This window comes from Chinchilla lanigera, unplaced genomic scaffold (genome assembly GCF_000276665.1).
Source record: "Chinchilla lanigera isolate Chin_1 unplaced genomic scaffold, ChiLan1.0 scaffold00019, whole genome shotgun sequence".
Classification (NCBI taxonomy): Eukaryota; Metazoa; Chordata; class Mammalia; order Rodentia; family Chinchillidae; genus Chinchilla; species Chinchilla lanigera.
The window spans coordinates 25,501,976-25,529,285 of record NW_004955420.1 but is presented as its reverse complement, the minus strand read 5'-3'; the positions used below and the strand labels follow the sequence as shown (position 1 = coordinate 25,529,285).

The window sequence follows — 27,310 nt, the reverse complement described above, 5'->3', positions numbered from 1 at the left end:
GTCCAGGAGACCTGCCCATGTCCCCTGCTGTATATGGCCACCATGGATGACCCAGCCCTGAGGACACAGCCTCTGCTCCTCATCCTGAAGGACGCCCCAGGTCCCCAAGGTGGGCACCGGGGCAAACACACGGGCACTCCACACTCCCTGGGACCAGCCAGACCTCTGGGGCCACGAGGCCATTGGAGCATCTCAGCCCGTGCAGGCCCAGATTGCACCTGAAGTCTGTCGGGAGAGCCAGACTAGAACTGCCGAAGGGCAATTTAAAATGCCTGGAGACAGCAGTCTGTACAAACCCCAGGAGCATTATTCTCAGTAAGAAAGAATGCATTAAGGCATTTTCCTAACAACAAAGCCCTCAGGGGAACAGTCCAAACCTCTTTCCACAGCCCTTTAGCCCTTGATTCCTGAAAACACGAACTGGGTCTCAGAATTTGGTCATTAAGTTGTAATTTTTAAATGCACTTCTGAATGCATTCTGTAAAATATTAAAATGTTAAATGCATTCCTCACAAACAAGAATACATAAATGAGCATGTAAATATGAATGTATAATTTATCAAGTTTCAAGCCCACAGAGGACTTGACAAATTTGAAATGTTTTTCCTTTGGTTTTTTTGAGACAAAGTCTTACTCTGCAGTTCAGGCTGGCCCTGAATTCACTATGTAGCCCAGGCTGGCCTCAAACTCATGGCAATCTGCCTGCCTCAGCCTCCGGAGTGCTGGGAGCACAGGACTGGACCACCGCACTCGGCTTGAAAGTTATTTTTTTAATAACCACAGCAACAGTGGATCCGAGGCTTTGACGTGAAGCATGTCACGACTCTTGAATGACACAACCTACACACAGGGACTTGGAGCTCCACAGGACAGTGAGGTCTTGCAGTCTTCTGGTGGGTGGTTTCAAAGCTGAAGGCTAAAAGATACCTTGGTGGTATAGCTGGGCACAGATTCTGCAAGGACAACAACACACAGTAAATATACATATCTATGCTTCACTAGGCACTGACCCTTTCACTGTGGAATGTAACTCTACGCCACAGCCAATGCCAACACACCAGCGCCGCCACTCGTATTTTAAATAGCGAGATGACGTCTAGGTGTTGAACGCTGTGTTTATCACACCCTGGCAGCCAGGTCTAGAAGTGTTTAGGTCCAAGATGGAAGAGCATTGTCTTGGTTACTTTTTCTCATTGCTGGGACAAAATATCTGACACGCAAAATTCAGGAAGGAAAAGTTGATTCAGCTCACAGTTTGTGGAAGTTTTAATCCATAATCAGCTGGCTGCAAGGCAGGGTGACATGGCATGGGCAGCAGTCCAAGGCAGCAGAAGACAGCAAAAGCAGCAAGAGCTCAAGGGGCGAGGGGAGCAAGCCTCTTTTCCTCCTTATCCTGTGTATGGGCTATCTGCCCACACCCACACCATCTCCCATCTCTGTGCCTTCCTCTTCCACAGGCTCAGGATGTTCACAAAGGATGGAGCCTGGCCCCCTGATGAATCACTTAGCTGAACTTTTAAACTTCTCAAGTTGACACAAAGAACAACATCCTAGAGCAGTAAGGACATGTTCTTTGCACCCCAGGATGTAGAATTGCTCAGTTACTTAGTTAAGCTTCTAGAATCCTCAAGTTGACACAATGTATCAACCATAACAAGCACTGATCGGGGCTGGGGATTTAGCTCAGCCGCACAGCACCTGCCTGGCAAGTGCAACGTCTGGAGTTCGATTCCCAGTACAGGAAAAAAAAAAAACAAATAAACAAACAAACGAACACAAAACAAGCACTGATCATCCCTTTGGATTCTTCCAGCCAGCTCACACAGCTACTTCCAGGTTTTAGGATCTAATAGCAATAACAGTCGACCGCAGAAATAGCTGCTTAAAGTCATGGGCCCTGAGGCAGCAGAGGGAGGGAGTGTGGTTTTTATTTCCTCATTGCTGCTGTTTTCTTTGGCAGTGTGGTTGCTAAGACAAGTCCGGCCATTCCTACATCACGCAAGATCTTCCTAAATCGACACCATGCTTTGTCCAGGGATGGCCCCAGCCAGCGGTTCTCCAAGTATGGCCACCAGCGACACACCGCAACACCACCTGAGGAACCACAGTGATGTGATGCAGGTCCGCGGGACCAACTACATCTACTTTGTACTGATAGACAGGACTCTGACTGATTCAGACATGGCTCTGATGATGAAAAAGAGAAAAGGACACCACCATAAAACAAATTTTGTCTGGGCATGGTGGCACACACAGCCCTGTGACCCCAGCACTCAGGAGGCTGAGGCAGGAGGATCGCTTTGAGTTGTGCTTTGAGTTTAAGGCCAGATTGAGTCACACAGTGAGATCCTGTCTCGAAACAAAAAACAAAACAGAAAAAAAAAAAAAAAAAAAAAGTATATTTCTCCACCTCTGTGTCAGGTGCACTAGGAAAATTTCTCATTTTAGGGAAATGTATCCTTGTTTGGGGAGGTGAATGATTTCAGAGTAACCTGCCTCTAATCAGTGATGTTTCCATCCATTTGACTTATCACAATAAACATATTGCAGGAGTGAGTAGAATTCGGCATATCCATTTTTTTTTTTTTTTTTTTTTTTTTTGTGGTACCAGGAATCAAACTCAGGACCTTACACTTGCCAGGCAGGCGCTTGTGCCACTGAGCTATCTCCCCAGCCATGCATATCCATTTTAAAGAATTTCAAATATGAGCAACCTACCTCTCTCTTTAAGGTCTTCGATGTAGGCCTTCATGAACTCCTTATCGAAATGCTGGCGGTCCTGCTCGCTTTCCTCAATTTCATCGTCGTCCTCAGGTCCAGGCTTAGCAATAGGATTGTCCACGAGGCTGACAAACCTACTCAAGAAAGCACAGAGGTCATATCGCCATCACACAGAGCACCTGCAGACCCTGCTCCATGAGGCCACCCCTGGGGTTCTGGACCCCAAGTTCTCTCTTATCAAGCCTAACCGTGCAGTGGAACAGGAGCCCAGGTAGAACAGGGAGTCAGGTTGCCCAGAACTCTCCCGGGGACACAGGAGCTATCTGGTGACAGGGAGCTAGGAAGTGGACACCCACACTTGCTCTCTGTCAAACTCTGAACTCTGTAAGGTGCCAAACGCTGTCCGACAGTCACTGACATCAAAGGACTCAGAGAACAGCCCCAGAAATGAAGTTCTTAAACGATGAAATCCTACTGCCAGGCATGGGGGCGCATGCCTACAATCCCAGCACTCAGGAGGCTGAGGCAGGAGGCTTGCCATGGGTATGAGGTCAGCCTGGATGCCTTAGTAAATTCAAGACCAAGCTAAACTACATAGTGAGACCCTGTCAAAAAAAAAAAGAGCTACTACTACAAAAAAGGAGCTAAAAGAGAAATTGAAATCACATTTGATCTTCTGTCTTCACGATTCATAAAGATGTTTTAATGTGTAAGGTGGTATAATTATTTTAATTCAAAATTGGAAATCTCGGGCCAGGGATATAGCTCAGTGGTACAAATGCCTGCCTGGCAAGTGCAAGGTACAAAAAAAAAAACAAAATTGGAAATCTCTTACAGTCTTTGGTTGCAATTATAGACCCAACTATCTCATAGTGTTACCATGCTCTCATTTGTTTATAAGCAGTGAAATATAGTAGATAGATAGATAGATAGATAGAGCTATATAAAGAATATATAAATGACATAGGATAAAAATATGGTCAATGTTTAAATTTTTAAAAATGTATTACAGTAAAAGACACATTGCCATTAACCCCCCCTCAGAATACTCCCTTTTACTTCCAATATGCTCATCCCATCCTTCTCGCCACTTTCTGCAGCAGCTCCGGAGTCCTCTTTCATGAGTATCTTTAGTTGCACTGTCCTGGCTGCCTCCACATCCTGAATTGATTCAAAACATTGACCTTTCGTGGTCATTTTGACTTTGAGGAAGAGCTAGGACTTGTACCATGCGAGATCCAGTGAATAAAGTGGATGAGAACACAGCATCATGCTTTTAGGACCCTGCCTTTCCATTGGATGGCACCCGGCAGCAGCAGTCACCATATTTGTGATCACAAAGACACTCAGGAAAGAGGATTTCGAGAAGTGCTGCAGGAAGAGGCCAGACTGATGTGATGAGTGTGTTGGAGGCGAGGAGGAGGGTTGTGAGGGGGACTCGTGGCAGTGTGACTTCTACTGTAATACTCACTTTTTAATTTACACATTCACTGCTTGTTTAGATCGCACTGTATCATATATCAAAGGAGAAGAGCAGGGCTGGGTCACCCAACATGAAAAGCTGATATAAAATCAACGTGAAAGTCTGCCATTTCCCTCTGTCCTTGGCTGTGTGTTTCTGTCCCCGAAGCCCCTCCCCAGGTCCTTCCCCCGACACACGTGGCCCTTCAGTCGCCTGTTCGTCTGTCTCCACTGTCTCCCACTTGAGGAAAACCTGTTTTTCTAATAATTTATCTGTGAACCATGGCCATTATCAAGACGTTGTGATGACCACCCCTTTGAAACGCAGTGCAATTCCTCATAAGGCAAGTTCTGCCACATAACTCACTTTTCAAATTTATCCTGTCTTTCACTTTCTTCTTTACAGAAGTGCATTGTTTTGTTTTGTTTTATTGTTTTGTTCTGGCATTATGGGATTGAACTTGGGGTTTTTACACTGAGCTATGTCCCCATCCCTTTTTTTTTTTTTATTAATTTTCTTTTTATTTTGAAACAGGGTCTTGGTAAGTCACTAAGTTGCCTAGGCTAGTCTCAAACTTGACATCCTCCTGCCTCAGCCTCCCGGAACGCTGAGATTACAGGTGTGCACCACCACAATTGGCTTTAGAAATACTTTCAAATCGGTTTTGCAAGTTCCAAGGAAGAAATTCCACTGGAGTCCTGGTTGCAATTATATTACACTTGCGTATAATCACATCTTTATGGTCTTTCCACCTGGAAAGACAGAATAAGTGTCATAGTTAGGATCTGGAACATCTCCCAAAGGAGTGGTCCCAGCTGGTAGCATTATCATAAGGTATGGGAAATTTTGGGAGGGTGGGCCTAGTTAGCGGAAGTAGGTCACCGGGAGTGGCCTTGAAGGATATGTTTTGCCCCGTCTGCTTTCCTCTTCCTCTTCTTCCTCCTCCTTCCTCTTCTTCTCCCTCTTTCCCCCACCCCAATCTCCATCTCCTCTTTCTCCCTCTCCTTCCCAGCCACCCTGAACTAAGGAGCTTTCCTCTACCACACCCTGCCGTGACATTTCTGTTCGCCACAGGCCGAGAAGCATGGGCGTGAACTAGAACCTCTGCACTTGTGAGCCAGCAGAAACGTTCCTCCTTCAAGTTTTTTTCTTTTCTCCTGTCACGGTGACAGAAAGCTAACTAACACACTACAGCTCTTCCAGATATTCAAGGCTTCTTTGATCTCCTTTGGCAAGACAGTCCATTTCACTGAAGAGAATCCTTTTTTTCCTAGATATTTTGTCTGGTTATTACTATTAATGATATCATTTCTTCCATTATTTTTCTCTAGATTATTTCTCCCAAAATCCACAACCTATTAATTTTTATGCATATTTCTACATAGGCTTTTTATTGAGCTCTCATTATTTCAGAAGACTTTAATCCAGTCCTCTTAGACTGCCAAGTCCTAGGATGACATCATTTGAAATCACTGAAGTTAGGGGACAGTTTTGCCCCAAAATATTCTTGAATGCAAAGCCATTAAGATTATCCCCAGGGGCCCAAATGCAGGAGGGGCACTAGATCTGAGTTCTGCTGGCCTTTGCCAAGCACCTCCTCTCCCCAAAATGCCATCCCTGCCACAGCCAACCACTGAGGCAAGGGCTGGAGGAAATGCCTTACACCCCACTGAACCTTTGCTTACACCAAGCAAGCCTGGCCTCTCTTCCTAGCATTCAGTCTCCTTGTTTGCCATAGACCTTATTGCAAGGACAGGGAGAAGGAAGTCTCACTGTGCTGATAGTGTGAATTCACCAGCAAGAGCAATGGGGACCCCAGGGAAACATCCCTGAAATGGTTTCGACCGGTGACCGGGGTCCCAGCAGAGGCAGCCTTGGACACAGACATGGGGGCTCTCACTAGAGCAGCCTCTCGTCCAGGAAGCTCTGAGCTGCTAGGGTTGGACCAAAGCCCTGGGGTAGAGATGATAGGGAACTCCAGAGCCACAGATGTTGGCTGTCCACTGCCTTAGGGTCATTTTAGGGGAAGATGGAGTTGAAGCTTTTCAGCCCCACTTTAGGGAAGGAAGACTATTTTATTTCTCCGCCCAGGTTACAGTCTATTTGTATCCCATTTACGTGGATGGGCTTTTTCGTTTGTTTTTGCTTTGGGTGGTTGACCAGTTGACTCAAGGACACCAAAAGGAAAAGGCAAGTGGGGAGGCTTCCTCAACAGTGCTCGATCTCTCTGTGTGTGCACACCGTGGATCAGGGAGCCCAGCTTTTGTCCCTGCACCTCAAGCCACAAGTAGCAAGCAGCTGCACCCCAAGGCAGCTGACAGCCAATGTTTGGGGCTCTGGGGTTCTCCGTCATCTCTTTCCTAGAGTTTTGCTCCAGTGCTAGCAGCTCAGACCCTCCTCTAGTGAGAGCCCCCTGTGTCTGGGTCCAGAGCTGCATCTCAGCACTGCCTTCTCGCACCCTTTGTCAATAACTTCAGAGTCCCCGAGCGGTGGCCAGGGCACCGGTTCTCAGAGTACAAGAATCATCCGACTCGGGACAGTGGCCAGCACCCAGGGCCCTTCGCCCTGCTTTCTGGGGACAGCTCTACCAGGCCACATGGGGCACCTACTCACTTTAAACTCAAAGACCCATCGCAGAGGGCACTTGGATACTCCACCAAATGATCCCCGCTGACCACCAGCAAACTGAGCTTCTTGAGGTTGAGCAGGGCGTACGGAAGGTAGGTCAGCTCATTTTTATACAAGAGGAAACTCTGGAGCTCTTCCAGCCTAGGGAGAAGAAGAAGGGTCTGAGAGAGCACTAGGTGTCCTGAATAGCAAAGACCTTGCAATGGGGAAACCCTGCTCACTTCAGGGCATCTATGCAGCCTGGGCAGGAACAAATTTGTAGCCAGGTGTGGAGGCACACACCTGCGACCCCAGCACTCGGGAGGCTGAGGCAGGAGGATTGCCTAGAGTTCAAGGTTAGCTTGGGCTACACAGTGAGTTCAAGGCCAGCCTGAACTGCATAGTGGGGAAAAAGAAGAACTGCACAGTGAGACCTTGTCCCAAAAATTCAGGAAAAAAAAAAAAATTGCTTCACATTTTAAATAATAAAGAAAATCATGCCAAGTGACATCACTTCCTTTTAAGTTGGCACAGGCTTATCGCCAGTTAAAGACACAAACGTAGCAGCGGGATGCGTGGGCTGTGTAGCATATGAAATCCCACCTCCCAGTGTGTCCTGCGCTCCCAGGGCTCTCCAGGCACCGGAGGCCCATCCTACCCGGGTCAGCATTAGAATGAAGACGTTCAGGCCACTTCTGTTCTCCCTACAGCCCCCAAGCACAGCTCCTCTGCTCCCGTCTTACTGCTAACAAGAACACAGGAATAAAGCTGCGAGGTGAGGAGGAAATGAAGGAAACGTGTCCCCAGGGAGCTCTGTTCCGATCTCCATTTCATTCTAACTTGGTGACCCCCTGTCCAGACTCTCCTGGCAGTCATGAGCAGAATCTTGACAGGTATTTCACAAAGTTCTTCTTGGGTTTCAAATTAAACAATTCCAACTGAAACAATTCCTGCTTAGTCTCCTGAGCCCAATCAGCACCGGGGTACAACCTTTGGACAAGAGTCAAGGGACTGTCACCTGGGCCGGAAGTCACCCACTGCTGGCCACTGTGTCCTCAGAGCTTACTTGTGCTTCTTTATGAATAAAGGCGGAGATTTCAGGCCACAAACTGTGTCTCGTTCACTGCTTTAAACCCAGCCGGCTCCCTGGGGCCACGAAACAAGAGCCTAATAATATTGGTGAACGAATCAATCCTACATGTTTCCATGTAGCTGTTATTTTTTAAACATGCATTCACCACAAGGGGATCATCTGAAAACCTAACTAAGGCTGTCGATTCTGTTTGAAAGATTATGTCTAATTAAAAATGAAACTAACAAAAATGTCCTGACTGATAATCTAAAGACAGAGTATTGTTTGTTTGTTTCTTTGTTTTTGAGACAGGGTCTCCCTCTGTAGCCCAGGCTGGCCTTGAACTTGCAGTGATCCTCCTGCCTCAGCCTCCGAGCACTGGGATGACAGGTGCGTGCCACCACACCTGGTTTGAGTGTTGAGCTGTTCTCTCTCTGTAGCATAATGGAAGTTGACTTGACATAATGGAAGTTGACTATGCCATTTTATGAAAGACTAAAGCAAATTAAAATTCCCCAAGACAATGAGGATGTGTCCAACAGCATATACACATGAATACAGTGATGCAGATTGAAAACCACCGTATTCTGTCATTTCACAGAAAATGTAAACTCTGGAAAATTAGCTGATGTAAAAACTCTTCGCGTGTTACACGTGCACAGACCGTGAACACAGTTGGGCACCAGGCACTCCTGCACACACCTCGCCTCCACACCAGGGGCTACCTGTCTATGTCTTGCGGCAGGTCGCTCAGGTTGTTGCAGCTGATATCCAGCCACTGCAGACTGGACATCCTCAGGACACAGATCGGGACGCTGGAGAACTTGTTCGCTGAGATATCTACAAATGTAACTTGCTTCAAGTTACTTAACTGGAAAGAAATAATAAAATATTCTGGTTACCCTCAGGAGAGTGGGAACTGAGTTGGACTAACATCTTGTAGATGGATGCATTTTCCCGCCTGTAGTCCCAGCACTCGGAGGCTGAGGCAGGAGGACTGCTGTGAGTTGAAGACCAAACAACTACAAAGCAAGATCCTATCTCAAAACAGAAAAAAGAAAAGAAAAGGTGTCATAGAGAGGGAAGTAAAAGGGAGTACTGTAGTTGGGTCCTGAGGCTCCTGGTCCAAGAAAGGTACAGGAGGAAACCTAGGGGTCAGGGGAACAGCATGTGCGAAGTCACAGAAGACAGAAAGTGCAAACCCTAAAGGGTGGAATGCCTTGAAGACTGTAACATTATCAGCCAGGCTGACAAACCTTTTTCTTTGTTTGATTTTTATTTTTGAGACAGGGTCTCTCACTATATATCCCAGGCTGGCCTTGAACTCGAAGTGATCCTCCTGCCTCAGCCTCCCGAGTACTGGGATTACAGGCATTTGCCACCATGCCAGGCCTGACAAATCCTAAGGGAACCCACATTTGGGTTGGTAAAGTGACATGGCAAATGCTCAGAAATCTGTTAGGTTTTGTATCCGTGATTCTTGTTTTTAACATGTTAAGTGAAATACAAGGGGAAATCTATTTTTATTTCAATGCAGCTCTAGGGTGTGAAAGTAAGAAAAGCATCTCTCCTCTAGGTCTGGCTGTCTCAGTTCAGTAGTTACCATAAAACACAGAAGAAGCAACACTCTACTGACTTATTTGGAGAGTTCATAAATAAAATCTAGGCTGCTTCTCAAAATACATTTTCAACGTTGTTATGAAATGTGGAGCCGGCTGAACTGACAGGGGAATGAAACGCAGAGGAAAGAAAGTGGTGGCCTGCGCTTCTCTCTAGCTTCAGGTGAGTCCCACTCCGCATTGCCAAGGGCCAAACTCATCCTATGGAACATGTGCACATCCTGATTTCACTTTTGTTGATCTTAGGAAAATGTGAGGACAGTAACTCAGTGAGTGGTGAATGTCTCAGGCGCTTATAATTCAGGTCCACCTCTGCCTGTGTTGCAGACCTATTGCATGAGTAGAAAAATCAGGATCGGATCACCTTTAGTATCTTTTTTCCTTGCTTTTCCCAATAAATATAGAAAATGCAAACATGAGGCTGTCAAATCACTTAGTAAGGATTTTTTAAAGAAAACAGTTAAAGAATTCTGTGAAAACTAGAACAAGAAAAATCACAAGAGCATTAAATTAGCAAAGAGATAAATGATTTAATATAAGAGTAATTTTCTCATGAGCTACTTTTATCAAGGACAAAACACTATCATCATAAAAACTTTTGAAAAGTAGTTATGTTGGTGTGAAAATCCCCCTGTCATACAGACCAAAACTGGACAGCAAGAGTGCCCAGAACTTTCATCCACACAAGAACATCCACGTAGCTGGGAAGTCAAGCTCTTTGTCTCCATCATAGTTTTTTCTTTTGCATCACCTTTCTTAGGTCTTCTGTGCTACTTGCTGTTTACTCGAATTTTAAATCAGGGTTGTACCAATTATTTATGTAAGAAACTTCCTCATGAAGCCACGAAAACTACAATGAGTACAGAGGAACACAAAGGGCTAGGGGTGTTGGGGGTCCCCGTTTGCTGGGAGATCTAAGGAAACCAGAGGCTTCATAGTGGACAGAGCTGCTGGAGTTGGCAAGAGGGGAAGCTGGGATCTGTAAACAATATGCTAGATTTTAAAGGATGGGTTAGAAATGGAACCAAGGAAGACTTATGAACAGGAAGATGTGTACAAGTTGTTCAGATTTTTTAAATCCATCAGATAGTTGTCCATTCACTCACTCATTCACAAATATTTAGTAAGTGTCCACTACACATCACTTCCTGAGTCCTGTTCAGAGCGTGGGGGGTGTAAGAGCGAAAAAGGCGAAGACCAGAGCTGTAGAGGGGGCAGGCGACGGAGGTGGACACAAGACAAAGTATCTGTGCTGAGATGAAACGCAAAGCAGGACAAGGGTTAAGTGAATCAACAAGTGGGGACTGTCAACCAGCCTATAGAAATTAGAGAGAAATAAAACTTCTAGAGTTAAAGAAGAAAACAACTGACATTGGAAATTCATTACAGGAGCTCAGCATTAGATCCACAATGGCAGAAGAAGAACGAGGGAACCTAAAGATAGATAAATAAAAATTACCCAGTTTAAAGAAGAGGGAGAGAAAGGAATTGAAGAAAATTATCAAAGCGTCAGGCCTGTGAGGTGTCAATATACCAACGTATAGGAATACTAGAGGAAGCCACAGTGCTGTGCACCTGTAATCCCAGCACTCAAGAGGCTGAGGCAGGAAGATCAAGAGATCAAAGCTAGTCTGGGCTACATAATGAGGTTCAGACCAGCCTGGACTATGTGCAGCAGATTCCTGTCTAAAAGAAAAAACAAGTAAGTATTAGAGGTAAGAAGAGAAACAAACAGCAGGAGGAAAAGTAACAGAGGTAAAGAATTGCCAAGACTTCCTAATTTTTTTTTTTTTTTTTTTTTTAGGGTCTTTTAAGACTTCCTAAATTTGATGAGCAACTTTACACACCCAAGATGCTCCATGGGCCTCCCGTGTGACAGAGACCAGTCCACTCCAGGGGCGCAGCACAGGCAGGAGAGAGAACTGACAGCAGGGACAGCCGACTTTCCTTCAGAAACAATGGGAAACAGAAGTGGAATCATCTATTCAGTGTGCTGAAGGAAACAAGAAAAAACCGTCAACCAAAAATTCTAGATTCTAAAATGAAAAGAAAGCAGAAGAAAGGATATAATAAAGGTGGAAGTGAAAAATCAATAAAATACAAAACAGAATGAATAGAGAAAATCAATGAAACCAAAAACTGGCTATGTGAGAAAAATCACAAAATCAAAAAACCCATTAGTGGATTAACCAAGGAGAAAGAAAGGAAGAGAGAGAGGACACAAACTACTGAATTCCAGAGGGAAAGATGGCCCATCGCCGCTGCCCACAGAGAAATTAAAAAGCATTACAAGAGGCTCTTACAAACACTTCGCATTCGACAGTCAGCAACGTTGATGAAAACTGATGGATTTCTTAAAAGGACAGTAACTACTGAAACTAACTCAAGAATAAACAGGAAATCTGATTAAGTCCATTGCAAACAAAGAAATTGAAAAGTAACTTAAAAGTACCCACATACACACACACACACACACACACACACACACACACACACACACAGCGCCTCAGGCCCAGATAGCTTCATAGGTAATTCAAATAGTAAAAATAATAATAATAATAATAATAATCCCAACCCACACAAACTCCTCCAGTAAACAGAGAAGAGAACACTGCAGGGCATCCTATGAGGCCAGCATTTCCCTGATGCCAAGTCAGGCAACAGCATCACAAATAAACAAGACCACAAGCCAATGCCCTCGTAAGCGCAGGCACAAAAGCTTTCGACAAGGATTATCAAACTAAATATTGCAACAAATAGTAAGGATGATACCCCATGAACAGGAAGGATTTACCAAGGAATGCAAAGTTGGTTTAACATCTAAAAATCAATCAGTATATAATATTAATAGAATAAAAGACATGGAGGTAATCCACATGATTATATCAGTAGGTGCAGAACAGCAGTTGACAAAATTCAATTAAAAACAAGCAGAGAGGCCGGGCATGGTGGTGCATGCCTGTAATCCTAGCACTCAGGAGGCTGAGGCAGGAGGATCATTGTGAGTTCAAGACCAGCCTGGGCTACACAGTGAGCTCAAGGCCAGCCTGAACTGCATAGCGAGACCCTGTCTCAAAAAGACAAAAAAAAAAAAACAAACAGAGAAACAGACCTCATCAGGCCAGGACTCAAACCAATAGATACTGACAGAGGACAGCGTGACAGGTGGGATGACTTCTCCTCCAGGAGCAGCAAGGCGAGGACGCTCACTTTCACTGCTTGTGCTTGGCATTGTACAACAGGCCTAGCTGGTGCCAGTGGGGAGCAAGGAGAGAGGAAGGGAGAGATTAGGCATCCAGATCAGAAAGTGCAAAGGAAAAGTATCTTTATTTGCAGTTGACAGGATACCAAGGAATCCACATTAAAATCTAGAACTAATCAAGAGTGTTTGGGGGCACATGCTTGTAATTCCAGCACTCTGGGAGGCTGAGGAAGAAGAACCACAAGTTCAAGCCCCACTTGAGCAATTTAGTGACCTGGTGAGACTTTGTCTCAAAATAAAAATTTAAAAATGGCTGGAAACTCCCAGCATGGTGGCACACACCTATAGTTCCAGCACTTGGGAAGCTGAGGCAGGAGGATGGCCATAAGTTCAAGGTCAGCCTGGGCTACATAGTGAGTTCAAGGTCAGCCTGAGCTATATAGTGAGACCCTGTCTCAAAAAACTATATAAAAAAAAAAAAAGAAGGTCCATGTGGAAGCACTGAATTCAATCCTCAGTGTTACAAAAAAAAAAAAAAGAAAGAAAGAAAAGCAAAATTACAGAGTATAAGATCAATGTACAAAAATCTATTTTGTTTCTATAACCTCATGCCTAACTAAAAATGAAATAAGAAAACAATTCCATTCACAACACACCCTAGAAACTTAGAAATAAACAAATTAAAGAAAGAGGTTATGTATTAAAAAATATAAAGCACTGTTAAGAAAAATTAAAGGTTTACATAAATGAGAGATATTATGTTTTCAGAGATGAAATTCTTCCCCAAACTGATCTGTAAATTAAATACAATCCTCAATAAAATCTCAGTAGGCTTTTTTTTTAATTGCCAGGCCAATTCCTTTTTTTAAATTGTATTTTTAGGCAGAGTCTTGCTAAATTTTCCAGGCTGACTTCAAACCTCCAACCCTCCTGCCTCAGCCTCCTTAGTGGCAGGGATTACAGACAGGCACACATCACTGTGCCTGGCACTGACCCTAAGATTTATATAGAAATGAAAGGATCTAGAATACACAAAACGATTTTGAAAAAGAAAGACACAGCTGGAGAGCTTGCTGGACAGTATGCAAGTTCAAAACATTACAAGGTCACAATCATCAAGACAATGTAGAATTAACATACGATAGAAAAATAGCACGATAGAATAGAATTGAGATTCCAGAAAGAAATCTTTATGTTAAGGTTCAACTGATCTATGAGCAAAGTTGCTAATGCAAGGGACAAGGGAAAATCTTTTCAATGAAAAGTCCCAGAAAGACCATGATTCCACGGGCAACAGGACGAGGCTCAGACCCTTCCTTGCTCTACATGTGCAATGTGGAAAAAGCCAGGCTCTGTCGACATGAAATTTCCTGAAAAGATCAAACATGCAGAGACATAAAATAGATTCCCAGCTGCCTGGTGCTGAGTGGGAACAAGGATTAACAGGAAGCAGACAAAGACCAATCTGAGGGCAGGCAGCAGAAACGTCCTAAAGCTGAGTTACTGTCATGAGCCCTTCCTGCTCCTTGTTGCAGGCCGGGAAGTTTGTATTTGTAATCCCATGGAACAGCTACTGGATTCCTAGTGAGTTAATTCCAATCCACCACTTCCAGGGCAACCCATGGTGAGAACAGAGACACTAAGGCATATTTGTAGTTGTGGGGAGCCAAGGGGTTCTCAGTCCAGCTAAGATGGTGGCTACCCGGAACAAAGGCCTCGACCCAGTGCTGAACCGGGTTTTATTAATTCATGAAGAAAGGAATGGCTTGAGGATGAGTGACTGAGAATGGCAGGAAGCAGGTGAGTGCTGTGAGCTGGGGTAAGTAGGTGGTCTGAAGTCACCTCTGCAACGTGCAGAGACAAGGATGTGCAGAAGGAGATATCTGTATAACACAATTGAGGTAGTATCTAATGCCTTGGGGTGGGTGCTTCAGCTCTGATGTGTAATCTTCTGTGTCCTGGGGCTCAGACATGCTTTTTGGGAGGTATGGGGTGGGGAAACACTGTCCTGTCACCTTGCTTCAAAGACTACACATCAGCTCCTCAGCTGGACCAATTTGCATTGCTTAGAGCCAGTTGAAGGGATAAGGAAAAGTCCTACCCAGCTCTGCACACATCAATGCATGAAAACAGGGCCAGGCTCAGCCAAGATGGAGGCAATTTCTCCTTCAAAGAGCGCTGTCCAGCCGGGCTTGGTGGCACAGGCCTGTACCCCCAGCACTCAGGAGGCTGAGGCAGGAGGATTGTTGCGAGTTCAAGACCAGCCTGGACTACAAAGTAGGTTCAAGGCCAGCCTGAACTGCATAGGGAGACCCTGTCTTAGAAAGACAAAAACAAACAAACAAAAAAAAAAAAAAAAAAAAAAAAAACACAAAGAGAGCGGCACAGATGGTCCTCCCCAAGTTATGGTGAGCTGTGCACACAGGATGGCTGGACTTCAAGGCATGGACATAACACTGCTGTGAAAGGGGTTAGGGGAAAAGGAGGGACAGAGACCAGCTGAGAAGGCCACTGCCCCATCCCGATGTTTCCCCCATCCAGATGTCTCCTCTGTCCAGGTATCAGCCCCTGGCTTGGGACTGGAGTGTGAGTGAAGGGGTGACCAAAACTGGTCAAATAAAACATACCCCAAAGGGTGGGGTCAACAGGGCCATCCAGGACTGGACATGGGGTGTGGGAGCAAGAGAGGTCGGGACCGCACGGTATCCTCCAGGGCTGAACATCCGGGCAAGACCGAGCCATCCCTGCCCTGGAGCTTGAAGGAGGGGTGGGGCTATGACGGTGACCCTGACCCTGGAGCAGGCACCCTCCCCAGGACACTTGTCGGGCATCTCCTGGGACGACGTAGGTGCTAACAGAGTTCATTTCCCCACGTATACACCAAAAGAAACTAATGAATATTTTAAAACTTAATGCATTCTTACATCCTATCTGTAGGACAACTTCAGTCATCCACAGGTTCCATTTTCAGTGTATGAAAAAAACTTTTCACTCCCTTTATTTATTTCCAGCTCCATCCTGGTAGATAAATAAATTGGGATCTGTATTATATACAACAGGCATTAAATTAAAATGTCTTCCCAGCACTCGAGAGGCTGAGGCAGGAGGATCACTGTGAGTTCGAGGCCAGCCTGGGCCACAAACTGAGTTCAAGGCCAGCCTGAACAGCAGAGTGAAACCTTATCTCAAAAAGATAAATAAATAAATAAAATATAAAATGTCTTCTGTGAAAATAGGATGTCTTGCCTGGTTTTCTTTTGATAGGATTGGATGTGATAGGATTTCTGGACTTAAATTCAGAGTCTATTTTAAAGACCTTATGACAGCAGGTATAGGGTGACCAAAATGTCAGGAAAACTGTGATGGATTTCATCATTTAAAATGTCTTGGGATATTACTGATCAATCCATGTCAGTGCAGGCAGGTTGATTTCTTACTTCGAAAGGGAGCTCCATCAAGTCCAGGTTCCCGGAGCAGTCCAGTCTCTCCAGACTCGTGCAGTCCCCCAGTTCGGCCGGAATGCTCGTCAGGTGGTTAAAACTCACATTGAGCTCTCTCAGGTTCTGCAGACGACCTGGCATCAGAAAGAGGTCATCTCCATTGAGCAGGTCCCTCGGGGTCTTTTAGGAACAAGAACAAAGCTAAGAGGTCAGCTGGACGTGTGTGCGGTGAGTCAGACAGGCGGGTTGTTTACAGGGTGCACCGATTTACCACATATCTTTGGTTCGTGTCTGCATTAACTATGACATATCATGCTCCCTCAAGAATATGGTAGAAGTCGCTTCCACAAACAGGAAGTGAGTGTATGCCAGAAACAGGAAGTAGCCAGGCTGATTGGAAAATAGCGTCTCCCAATTCTGATTCTTGATTGAATACATACATCTCCATTTCCAAACTAGAAACCAGCACAAGAGCAAATATACAGAATACTCTAACTGTCGTGCCATAGGTATTCTAAGGACTTGAATGCTGCATCATTCTTAAGTTTTTAATTTTAAATTAGAAAACCAAAATTACTATTTACTTTTGCAGAATAAACACCTGATATAAAAATTTCTTGCCATTTTATAAACAAGAAAGTAAAGAGCTCAAAGACAGTGTATTGGGGCAGGGCCACTTCTGATCAGCTTTCCTGGATCTCGTGTTAGAAGACAGCACTAGTGACGTGGAAACCAGGAGCCTTCTTACCAGCCACCTGACTCCCGCAAGCCTCCCAGTCGGTGACTGGCTGGAAGAACAGAGAGGAGAAGAGGATGAGATAAACTACTCCCTGCACAGGGGGCAGAGGATCACATGACGATCTCCCCAGCTTCCGCGTGTCCAAGTCTGTGTGCCAGAGGACCTGTCCTCAACATAATTAAGGAAAGTAGAGTTGGCAGAGACGGTGTGATCTGACACAGCAAAGCAAGAGACCCAACCAAAACACGGGCAGCCGAAGTGAACACAGTTCTCAGATGAACACATACAAATGACCAATAAATACATGGAAAAATATGGCTGTCTCTGGCCATTAGACAAAAGCAAATTAAAACAACGCTGAGATTCCACCCTACCCTAGAGAGACTGCCCATCGTCAGGAAATCAAATAATAACAAATGCTGCTGAGGCTGCAGGGAGAGAGGAACTCTTCCTTCCGCACTGTCAGTGGGAACATAAGTTAGTACAGCCACTGTGGAGATCAGTACGAGCAGTCCTCAAAACCTAAAACTAGAAATCCCACTCACCCCAGCCATTCCCCTTGTAGGCATCTGCCCTAAAGAGTTAAAGACATCATATTACAGTGATCTATAAATATCCATGTTTATAGCACAACTCATAACAGCTAAATCTTGGGAGCAGCCTACATGTCCATCAAAAGATGAATGGATAGAGAAAATGTGGTGTTTACACACAATGGACTAGTACGCTGCCATAAAGAAGGATAACTCGGAGTCATTTGTAGGAAAATGGATGCACATGGAGGCCCTAAATGTAACTGAAATAAATCAGACACACGTTTAAATATAGCATGGCTTCTCCTATGTGAGAAACCCAACGTATAGATAAATTAAAGAAGACAATAAAAAATAGTTAATAGGAAATGGGAGATAGATTTTTTGCAAAAGAGAAGACCAAGAGGTGGAGGGAGGAGGAATGGAAGAGAGAGGAAAAGATGAAATAAGAATTGAGAGATTTATCCCTCTCCGTGATGAATGTAATCGTGTACCACAAACATGGATGAATAAAACAAGGACAGCTTTTCTCAAATTGACCTCTAGATTCAGCACAATCCTTATCAAAATTCCCGTACGCTTTTTATAGAAACTGACACGTAGATCTAACACTTACATGCGGAGCCAGGGTGCCCCATCCAGCCGCGCACAGCCAATCAGACTACTGGGTCCGCCCTGGAAATGAGGCAGGACCTCCCGAGGCTGGGGGCGGAAGGGACACGCGTCACTCTGGCCACACAGTATTTCTCTACACCAAGCCACCTCCTGGGCTCAGGGACAGTGTCAGGGATTTGCTGTGACCTCCCAGGCCTGGAATAGAGGGAAGCCTGGCAGGGCTGGGACAGGCCTGGAGACAGACACCTGCAGAAGGTGACTGGAGAGAAGGTTTGGCTCACTGAGTTCTGAGATAGGAGAACCGTGTGCTCGGTTTCCTTCTCCTCTCAGCAGGGGCTGCCCGCTCGTCCTTCCCCATGCTGGACCACCCACCTCTGCCACCCGCCTGGCTCAAGGCTTCCTTGTCGGACCCCCGGGGTGACACACGCCAGATCCTGGGGGGGGCAGACCGAATGCCACCGGTGCCAGGAAAGACCAGAGCAATTGACCTAAACTAATCAGCCTTGCTGATGGACAAGCTGGCCGTGTCGCTGACTGGCCGTGTGACACAGATACACGGAATAGTCATGAACTCTCTCTGCTCCAGTCTCCTCTGCTGTAAAAGCCGAACATCCAGACAGCCAAGCAGGACTTCAGTGTGACGAGAGACCTGCGCCTGGCTTCACACCCAGGTCTTGTTCGGCCACATCTGTCCTGTGCAGGGAGGTAAACAGGATGCTTCCCATCCGGCCTGCAGTACTGGCAGGGTGGCGACCTCCTGTGACCTCCAACATGTGCCATGGCAACAGCTTCCTGTGTCAAGTGCCCAGAGGCCCTGAAGGAAAACAGCCTGCTAGGGAGAGGAGGGGAGCACGCCAAGCCCTGAGAGACACCTGGGTCTTACCACAGCTGGATAAATAAGGCACACTCTGGTCCCCACTTTGTAGACAAGGAGACAGAAGAGCAGAGAGATCAGCAGAGCACCCCAAATCACACACACTGTCCTCCCCTCGGTACAAGGTACCTCCTCTCTCCCCGACCCACACGCCTCAAGAAAAGAACCGGCACTCAGCTGGCAATACATCAAGTCAGATCTGTTAAGAGATCAACAAAAATAAGTAGAGTACAAAATCTGAGACAGGGGGCTGGGGATTTAGCTCAGCGGCAAAGCGCCTGCCTGGCAAGTGCAAGGTCGTGAGTTCAGTTCCCGGTACCGGAGAAAAACCAAAACCAAAAAAAAAAAAAAAAATCTGAGACAACTGTGAATACGGTGGGGGGAGTCCACCCCCCACGCCCAGCTTGCCGCTGGCCCCTTGATTCCCAAGCCGGCCGAAGAGATGACAAGGACGCCTGAGTAAGGCTCAACCACGGTGGCTTCTCGGGTCTGTAAGGCTTCTGCCTGGAAAGGACTTTCCAGGGGACTCCATCTTCAGAAACTGTGCCTGGTTATCACATTCACCATGAACCTGTCCCAAAATAACCTGGAAACAGGTTCTGGCTCTGGCTTCCGGCCAGGCTGCCAAAGTCTCCTAAGTAGACAGCTAATGGCGGCGGCTGAATCCGCCGATGTCACGGAACCTGCTCTCTCCGACCTGTGTGACCCCGTCTCATGTCAAAGATAGCACTTGTCAGGGAACTCTAGGGTCCTTCTCATCCCTCCCAGCACCGGGCAAGGACACAGAGCAGTTACCCGGGTCTGGGCTGCACTTTCTCCCCGCTTCCCAGCCTACAAGTGGCCTGTTCCTGCTTGATAGTTAAGACTCCCGACGGGGACAGCCTATTGGCCAAGTCCACAAAGGGAGACACAGGTGGCCTGGGGGATGTTGTCCACAGGTGCATCACAGCTGAAGGACAACCGAGCTGGAGAAGCCCCTGCTCTCACAGCAAACAGCGAGGAGAAGTCGCCTGACCCCACAGAGTTCGCAGCTGCATAAACAGCTCCGATACCGCCCCAGGTTAAAGTGTGAGCAGGGCATCATGGGATTCACACCCAGGAAGACATGAACAAATGCCAGAGAGACAAGCCACCCTCCACCCACACTACCTTGCCTTCTGCTACCTCTTCCACCACTCCCCAGGGCCTGGGGCGGGCATTATGGGAATGAAAGAGCCTGTGCCACCCCTACACCTTCGGTCCTCACACCCCAAGCAAAAGACAGACAAACATGGCCACTGCAGGCTTCATCTTAAGATGACACAACTCAACAATGAAATGCTTGAGAATCATAAACTTCCGATTAACCAAAAAGATATAATGCACACCTGTAATCCCAGCACTCAGGAAGCTGAGGCAGGCAGATCACCCTAAAAGGCCAGCCCGGGCTACTTAGTGAGCTCAAGGCCAGCCTGAACTACATAGTGAGATGCTGTCTCAAAAAAAAAAAAAAAAAAAAAAAAAGGAGGAGGAGGAGGAGAAGGAAAAGAAAAAAAAGGAGGAGAAGGAGGAAAAGCAAAACGTCTAGAATGAATGATGCCCAGGTTTCAATCTCCAGGACCAACCACACACCAAACAGAAAACATTGTAAATCAAATGACTAACATACACATAGAACAGATTCATTCTGCGCCTATGACAGTACGCTAAAAGAAAATAAGCAAAAGGTTCTAAACAAGGCAGTGCTCACTCACTCACGAGACTTCTAGTTTCTACACAACTGGCAAAGGCTTGGATGTGCTGACTTATGTAGGTGAGAACACGGTACAGAAGCCCAAAGGGGACACTGCAAGCAAGCAGCTCGGGAACATGGAAGGAGCCCTGCCCAGCAGTCCCATGGTCACTACAGGAGGAAACATGGGATTTGCGGGTCATCTGCCCAACAGCTACCTGCTTATCCCAGACGACAGGCCTGCAGGTTCCCGCTCAGTAACATACCAATTTCAGCTGGAAGATGCGAGATTCTGTTTTTTGGCAGATCCAGGATTCTCATGGCTTGAAACAGCTCGATGTATGTGGGAATGACTTGAATCAGCGTGTTGCTTATGTGCCATTCTTTCAGGTGCGTCTGCTCCTTCAGCGAGTCAGGGAGCTCCTGTAACAGGACAGAAGACAGCAATCAGAGCAGCTCCTGGGGGAGCCACGCATTTATTCTAAAAAAACAGAGCAGTACAGCAAACCTGAGCGCACCAGACTTCACTCCCAGCGAAAACAAAGACACCCGCAGCTGTCACTGATCTCACGGGAGCAACCAGCCCTATTTCCAAGGCATGCTATCTTTCAAATCAAGTCCCGTGAGCACAGAAACCTGGTGCTGGGGAGCCCTGGGTTCCGGCCCAGGCTCCACAGCTTCCTGGGCGCACCGTGTCCTCAGGCCCTGGCACTGAGATAGGACAGAAGTGTCCCCTGCCCCACGGCCGCCCAGGGAGACATATGCTGTGGTTTATCCTCATGAATCCAGCCCGCTACAGCCATGCTCGGCCGGGTCAGAGAGGGGCCCCTCCTGCACCCACGGCGACATGGAAAGTCTGTGCACGGTGAGAGCCCACCTTCTGGAAGAGCCACGTCCCCTGCTCTCGGCGGGCTGGTCCCCGCACTGTTCCCTAATAGAGCCTGTTTGGGTGTGGCGGGTTTACCTATTTGTGAGCTCTATTTGAGTAGCACAGGCTGCGCTGGAGCTCAAGAGCTGGCTCAGAAGGCAGTCAAGATGGAGAAAGACGGAGGAGGATGGAACTGCTGCCTTCACTCCTAACGAGGTCCTGGTCTGCAGGGAGCGGCCAGCTCTGAGTGCAAAGAGGGCTGCTAACACAGAGAGCTGAGTGTTGCCGGCACGCTCCTCACACTGAAAGAGCTACACTTGGCCTAGGGATTTCTATGTAAACCGACCGAAAGAACCCTCAGCCACTGGTGATGGTTTCTGAAGTGACGGGGAGGAGCGCAGAGGTCCCCAGGGATTCCTGGGCATCCTGGGCTGAGATTGAGAAGGTGTTGAAAGCACTACAAGGGTTCAGGGGTGCTGTTTGTGCAGCTGAAGAAATCTGATTCGCCAAGCGATTCCCAAACCCACTGCAGGGCAGGATGCCGGGCACCTGGCCTCATGAGGCTGCGTGTGGCACCCCATCAAAGCCTGGGCACAGCACAGGGAGCGGGGGCAACTCCACAGGCACGCGGTCAGGTCCCATGGAAGGAGGAACAGGAAGTCCGCAGTGAACCTTTGGTTTAGTGCTCGGTACTTCTAACACGCTTCCTGGTCATCGCTGGCTGTGAAGATGAGGCTTTTCACCTAGGCAAGTCCCTCCACTGAAGATCATCTATACAACAGCACCACGGGACAGACAAGGGGAGCACTACCAAGGCCCACTGGAAAGAGGAAAACTAAGCCCAGAATGTCACATGGATCACTTAACTGAGGACTGGTTGTGTCCTCCACAGGGCCTAGTGCAAAATGAAAACTGGACCCCTTGTTTAAACTTCCAATATTGCCTGAGGATATAGCTCAGCAGCACAAGTGCCTGCCTGGCAAATGCAAGGTCCTGAGTTCAATTTCTGGTACCAAAAATTAATTAGTTAATTAAAATAAAAGTCCAATATTGTGACAGCCAAGCACCAAGACAAGCAAGGGCCTTTCTGAACTCAGGAGCTGTGGTGCCTCCCTGGATGAGGTTAACAGAGTCCTTGTGCTCCCTCAGGCACAGCAGAGGTCAGGGAAGGAACAAGCAGATGATGAATGCTCAATGTATTAGTCCACTTTCCACTGCTGTGACAAAATGCCTAAGGCAGACCACTTAAAGGTGGAAAGGGTTGCTCTGCCTGGCACTTGCAGAGCCAGGGTCATTTGCCCTGGTTACTCTAAGTCCCTGCAAGGCAGCACAAGATGAGGATTGCGTGGCAGGGGAAAGCTGCTTCCTTCATGGAGGCCAGGAAGCAGGTAGAGAGGGGGAAGAGGCAAGTCTCATAGACCCTCAAGGCCACGCCCCCATGACCTAACTTCCTCCATGAGGCTCCACCTCTTAAAGGCACCACTTCCCATAGGGCCACAACTAGTGAGCCAGCCTTTAGCACTGGGGCCTTTAGGAGACATTTAAGATCCAAATCATAACACTGAGATTGTCTCTCTCAGTTCTCTGCCCCAGAAAGTGAGTGGGTCCTTCACTGTGGGTCCTCACAGCTCCAGACAAATCATAACCAGGCACTTCCAGGGAAGGGAGGCACCAGGGAGATGGAAACCCTACAGCTACATCCTCAGAACCAAACCTGCACTGGACACACACTCGACACTCAGTCAGCTGCCTAGGGCTCCAGCAGCCCAGGATCTCCAGACCCTCAGGAAAAGCCCTCCCATAAAGATCAGGACAGACACCCTCAAAGCCAAAGCAAGCTGAAAGAAGAAAATGTCTCCCAAAAAAGCTATGGATCAGCCAGGCATGGTGGCATGACCTGAAATCCTACTACGCTGGGAGGCTGAGGCAGGAGGATACTAAGCTCCACTTCAGCCTTGGGAACTTAGTAACTTAGTTGGACATTGTCTCAAGGTTAAAAATTTAAGAAAAAAAAAGGCTGGGGATGTAGCTCAGTGTGATGGCCCTGGGTTCAATCCCAAGTACTGCAAAAAGGAAAAAAGAACTTGATAGTATAAATAAAAGATTCTACGGAAGGCTTAGAAAATGACCTTTAATCAAAAGACCAGGCAGTTGCAAATTCCTGTAATCCCAGCACTCTGAGAGGCTGAGGCAGGAGGGTGGCAAATGCTAGCCAACCCTGGAGCAATTTATCAAGACCTTACCAGCCCGAATACCTGCTCATTGCAGGGATGAGACTAAGGGAAGTGATATCAAAGGGGTTTGAAGAACCGTTTATTCACACTGAGTCCTCACTGAGTCCTTGGAGAATCCTGCCCTGCAGAGGTGGGCCGGAACCAGCTCCTATGCCCCCGGCAACTTCCTGACTGTGCAGACTGAGCGCCGCACCCAGGTGCTGCTTCTACAGGGGCAGCAGGTCACAGGCATCTGGGTGATGCTTCCCTAGGCCAGGCTGCAGGTCGGGGGAGGGGGTCCAGGACACCATTGTAAACCCCCAGGAAAGAACTAGGGGCCTCTCTGCCCGGCCTCAATATCACAGGACCGGGCAGCTGGAGCAGGGTATTGCAGGGACCACCACGCCCCTCCACAGCCCTGGGACAAGCCAGGGGTTTAGAAGGGCCAGGCATTTAGCTGAGGATGGTAAAGGCAAAGGGCTGTTTTACTATTGGGGAGGGAGAGAGACATCTGGACTCACCTTCCAGTGCTCCCCGCAGAGCTCAAACACAAACGGGCTGCTGCGTCGGGCCCCGTCCTTGGCCTTCGAGCTCTGCCTGGCCAGGGAGCCCTGCTCCATTTTGTCCAAAAGCCTGACGCTGGTGTCCACGAAGCCATTCTTGCAGTACTGGGCCTGGGGGATGCCCTTCCTCCGGCACTCGGCCACAAAGTTCCACTCCTCCTTTATCCTGGGACAGCAGGGAGCCACGGTTACTCTCCTGGGGTCCACCACCAGCCACCGGCCCAACCCTCTTCCTGCCTCCTGCCCCGGGATGCAGGGGAAGCCTGGTCCCTCTGTGGATCTTGGTTCCTCCGACTTAAGACAGAGGAGGTGGGTTAGGTTGAATGTCTGGCTACAATGACTGCCAAAATCACCCATGGATTTAACTACCCTTTCCTCTGAAATAATATTACGTTACTCTGTCTGCCTGGACTCCTTGTGCTCAGAGCTCTGCAGGGCTGGCTCCCAGGTTTGGGTGCAAATGTTACCTTCGTAAGTGGAGTGTTTGCTCTAAAAAAACACTACTTAGTTATTGCCGGGGTTTCATCCTTGCCATGACGCTGAAGGGAGCAGGAACATTTGGAATATATATACTCCAATTCCAATATATATATTCACATTCATATATATATATATTTGGAATATATATTCATATTCATTTGGGAGTTTTTCGTTTGTTCGGTATTGGTTTTGGTTTTGAGACAGGGTCTCGCCATATAGCCCAGGCTGGCCTTGAACTTGCAGCGATCCTCCTGCCTCAGCCTCCTGAGTGCTGGGGGTATAGGCATGCAGCACCACACTGGTGGGCTTTCTGGTTTTCCTCCTGACAGCGCAGGCTGGCACAGGTGCCCGGGTCTCAATCCCAGGGAGCTGAGCTGGGGAGAGCCGGGGCCTGAGCGCCTGATCACAGGACACAGGCCGCGCCTGGCACGCACCACGTCTCCGGCTTCCCCCCGTCACATTGCGTCCTTTCCAGCCAAGCCACTGAGGGAGCCGAGCCCCAAGAGCGACCCCTACTTTTCCAGCGCACTCTTCTCCAGCCGCTCCGCCTCCTTCCTCTGCCGGGCTTTATGCTTCTTCACTCGTGTTTCCCACAAGGCTCTGACGACAGAGATGTCAAACACCACCACCTTGTGCCCCATGTTGGAAGCACAAAAATTACCTATGTTTAGAAAAACACACACGTCAGCTTCCTGCACACACAGCACACAGAGAGCAGTTGTTGCTGATGCTGTTGCTGTTGTTGTTGGTTTTTTTGAGACAGGGTCTCACTCTGTAACCCAGGCTGGCCTCAAACTCAAGGAGATCCTCCTGCCTCAGCCTCCCAAGTACTGGGACCACAGGTATGCGCCACCACACTTAGCCAAAAAGTTTTAACAGGAACTTTGAAATATGCATGAGTCTGCTGCCTTAGGTCACGCCTTGCCTTGTTTCAGACGGCGGCTTGCTAATTTCCTCAGTGACCAGTCTGACAGCACTCTGTGTCCGGGCATCACCACTCAGCACTCCCCTGGGGTCCCCGCCCCTGGGACAGCACACAGGTCCCTCTACCCTTCTGTTGAACCCGGGAGTCTCAAAGCCCCCTGACATTCCTCAATCTCATGAGTCCTCCTTCTACTGACTTTATAGTGTGCGTCTCATCTTTTCCCAGGGTGATAACATGCTAGGGGATTCAGTGAGTTAATCACAGCACGCTCACATGCGGGCACACACACACACACACACACACACACACGCAAGCACATGTAACATCTCAGTCATATTAAATCTCAATAAGTTTCATGGGAGAAGGGTGCAGTTCATGGCGGAGCCAATGCTTAGCATGCATGAGGCTGTGGGTTCCATCCCAGTAGCCTCCAAAATGACTGCGGACAACACTGACTGAGAAGCTCTCTTTTAAACTCATAGCAATTTCTTCTAAACACATGGGCTCCCTCTCCTCCCATCTCTCAGGACATGGGGGCTCCATCCTCACCCTTCCTGGCCAGCTTGTCCAGCCCCTCCCACCTCTCCCCACCAACTGAGCTGGCCCTGGTCCTTGCTCCACTCGGGAAAGCCTTCTCCTGAGTGGAAGCCCCCTCTCCTCCACCGCCTCCCACCCTTTCTGCACCGACCCCCACCAGGTAACACAGTTAAAGGTGGCCTGGAACCTCCGGGGCACCCCCCAACCAGGACCAACACCAGGACAGTATCCATAGCATGAGCACTTCTAAGCTGTCAGTCCCACTTTTAAGCTCAAGCACGGAAGACTCAGGCCTGTCTTGGCCACATTTTAGCGAGATCTTAGAGGTGAGTATCCTGTTATGGTTTATAACTAGGGCTCCCTCCAAAGCCTAGTGCATTCATAGGCGGGGTTTTAGGAGGGGAATGGATCATGGGGCACGATACGATACTCATCTGTGGGGGCATGGTCCACCTTCCTCCTCCCCCCTTGATCCCTCTGTGCTTCCTGCTGACCGTGCCATAAGCTGCTGTTTCTCCCCTGCCAGGCCCCTCTGCCAGGCCCCCTTGCCATGCCACCCTGCCTCGGAGCCCACTGACTACAGACTAAAACCTCTACAAACTGTGAGCCAAAGTAAACCCTTTCCTCCTTTAAATAGTAGGTGAGGAATTGTGTCTCAGCCTGGAGAATGTAGCTAAGACATATCTCTAGACATATCTCTACTCTCAGTTTCACCCCTAGAATCATGGAAGGCTCAGAAAAATGTTGAGCTGGGATACAGCTCCCTGGTAGAGCACTTGCCCAGGACTTTGCTTCTTAGTCTTCAGCGGGAAAAAATATCTGTCTCCATCCCTGATCCCTGGCCTTGTGCCTGGCACACAAAAGGCTTCCCATAAAAACTTCATGAGCCGGGCATGGTGGCACACACCTGTAATCCCAGTACTCGGGAGGCTGAGGCAGGAGGATCGCTGCAGACCAGCCTGGGCTACAAAGTGATCTCAAGGCCAGCCTGAACTGCATAGTGAGACCCTGTCTCAAAAAGACAAAAAAAAAATCTTACCTTCCTTCCAGGGCTGGAGATTTAGCTCAGTGGCACAGCACTTGCCTGGCAAGTGTGAGGTCGTGAGTTTGATTCCCAGTACCAGGAAAA

The 27,310-nt window shown here is 47.8% G+C and overlaps 1 protein-coding gene across 1 annotated transcript in view; it reads right to left on the bottom strand.

The window, feature by feature from the left end:
* Positions 1-755: 755 nt before the first annotated feature.
* Positions 756-27,310, bottom strand: part of Lrrc2 (leucine rich repeat containing 2) — a gene marked incomplete in the record, with an annotated part of 36,254 nt that continues 9,699 nt past the window's right edge. Inside the window, 8 exon segments of the mRNA XM_013513588.1 lie at positions 756-953; positions 2,719-2,855; positions 6,797-6,952; positions 8,588-8,733; positions 16,121-16,257; positions 20,862-21,018; positions 24,198-24,405; positions 25,236-25,379. Of these exon segments, the coding sequence (XP_013369042.1) occupies positions 904-953; positions 2,719-2,855; positions 6,797-6,952; positions 8,588-8,733; positions 16,121-16,257; positions 20,862-21,018; positions 24,198-24,405; positions 25,236-25,360 (1,116 nt within the window).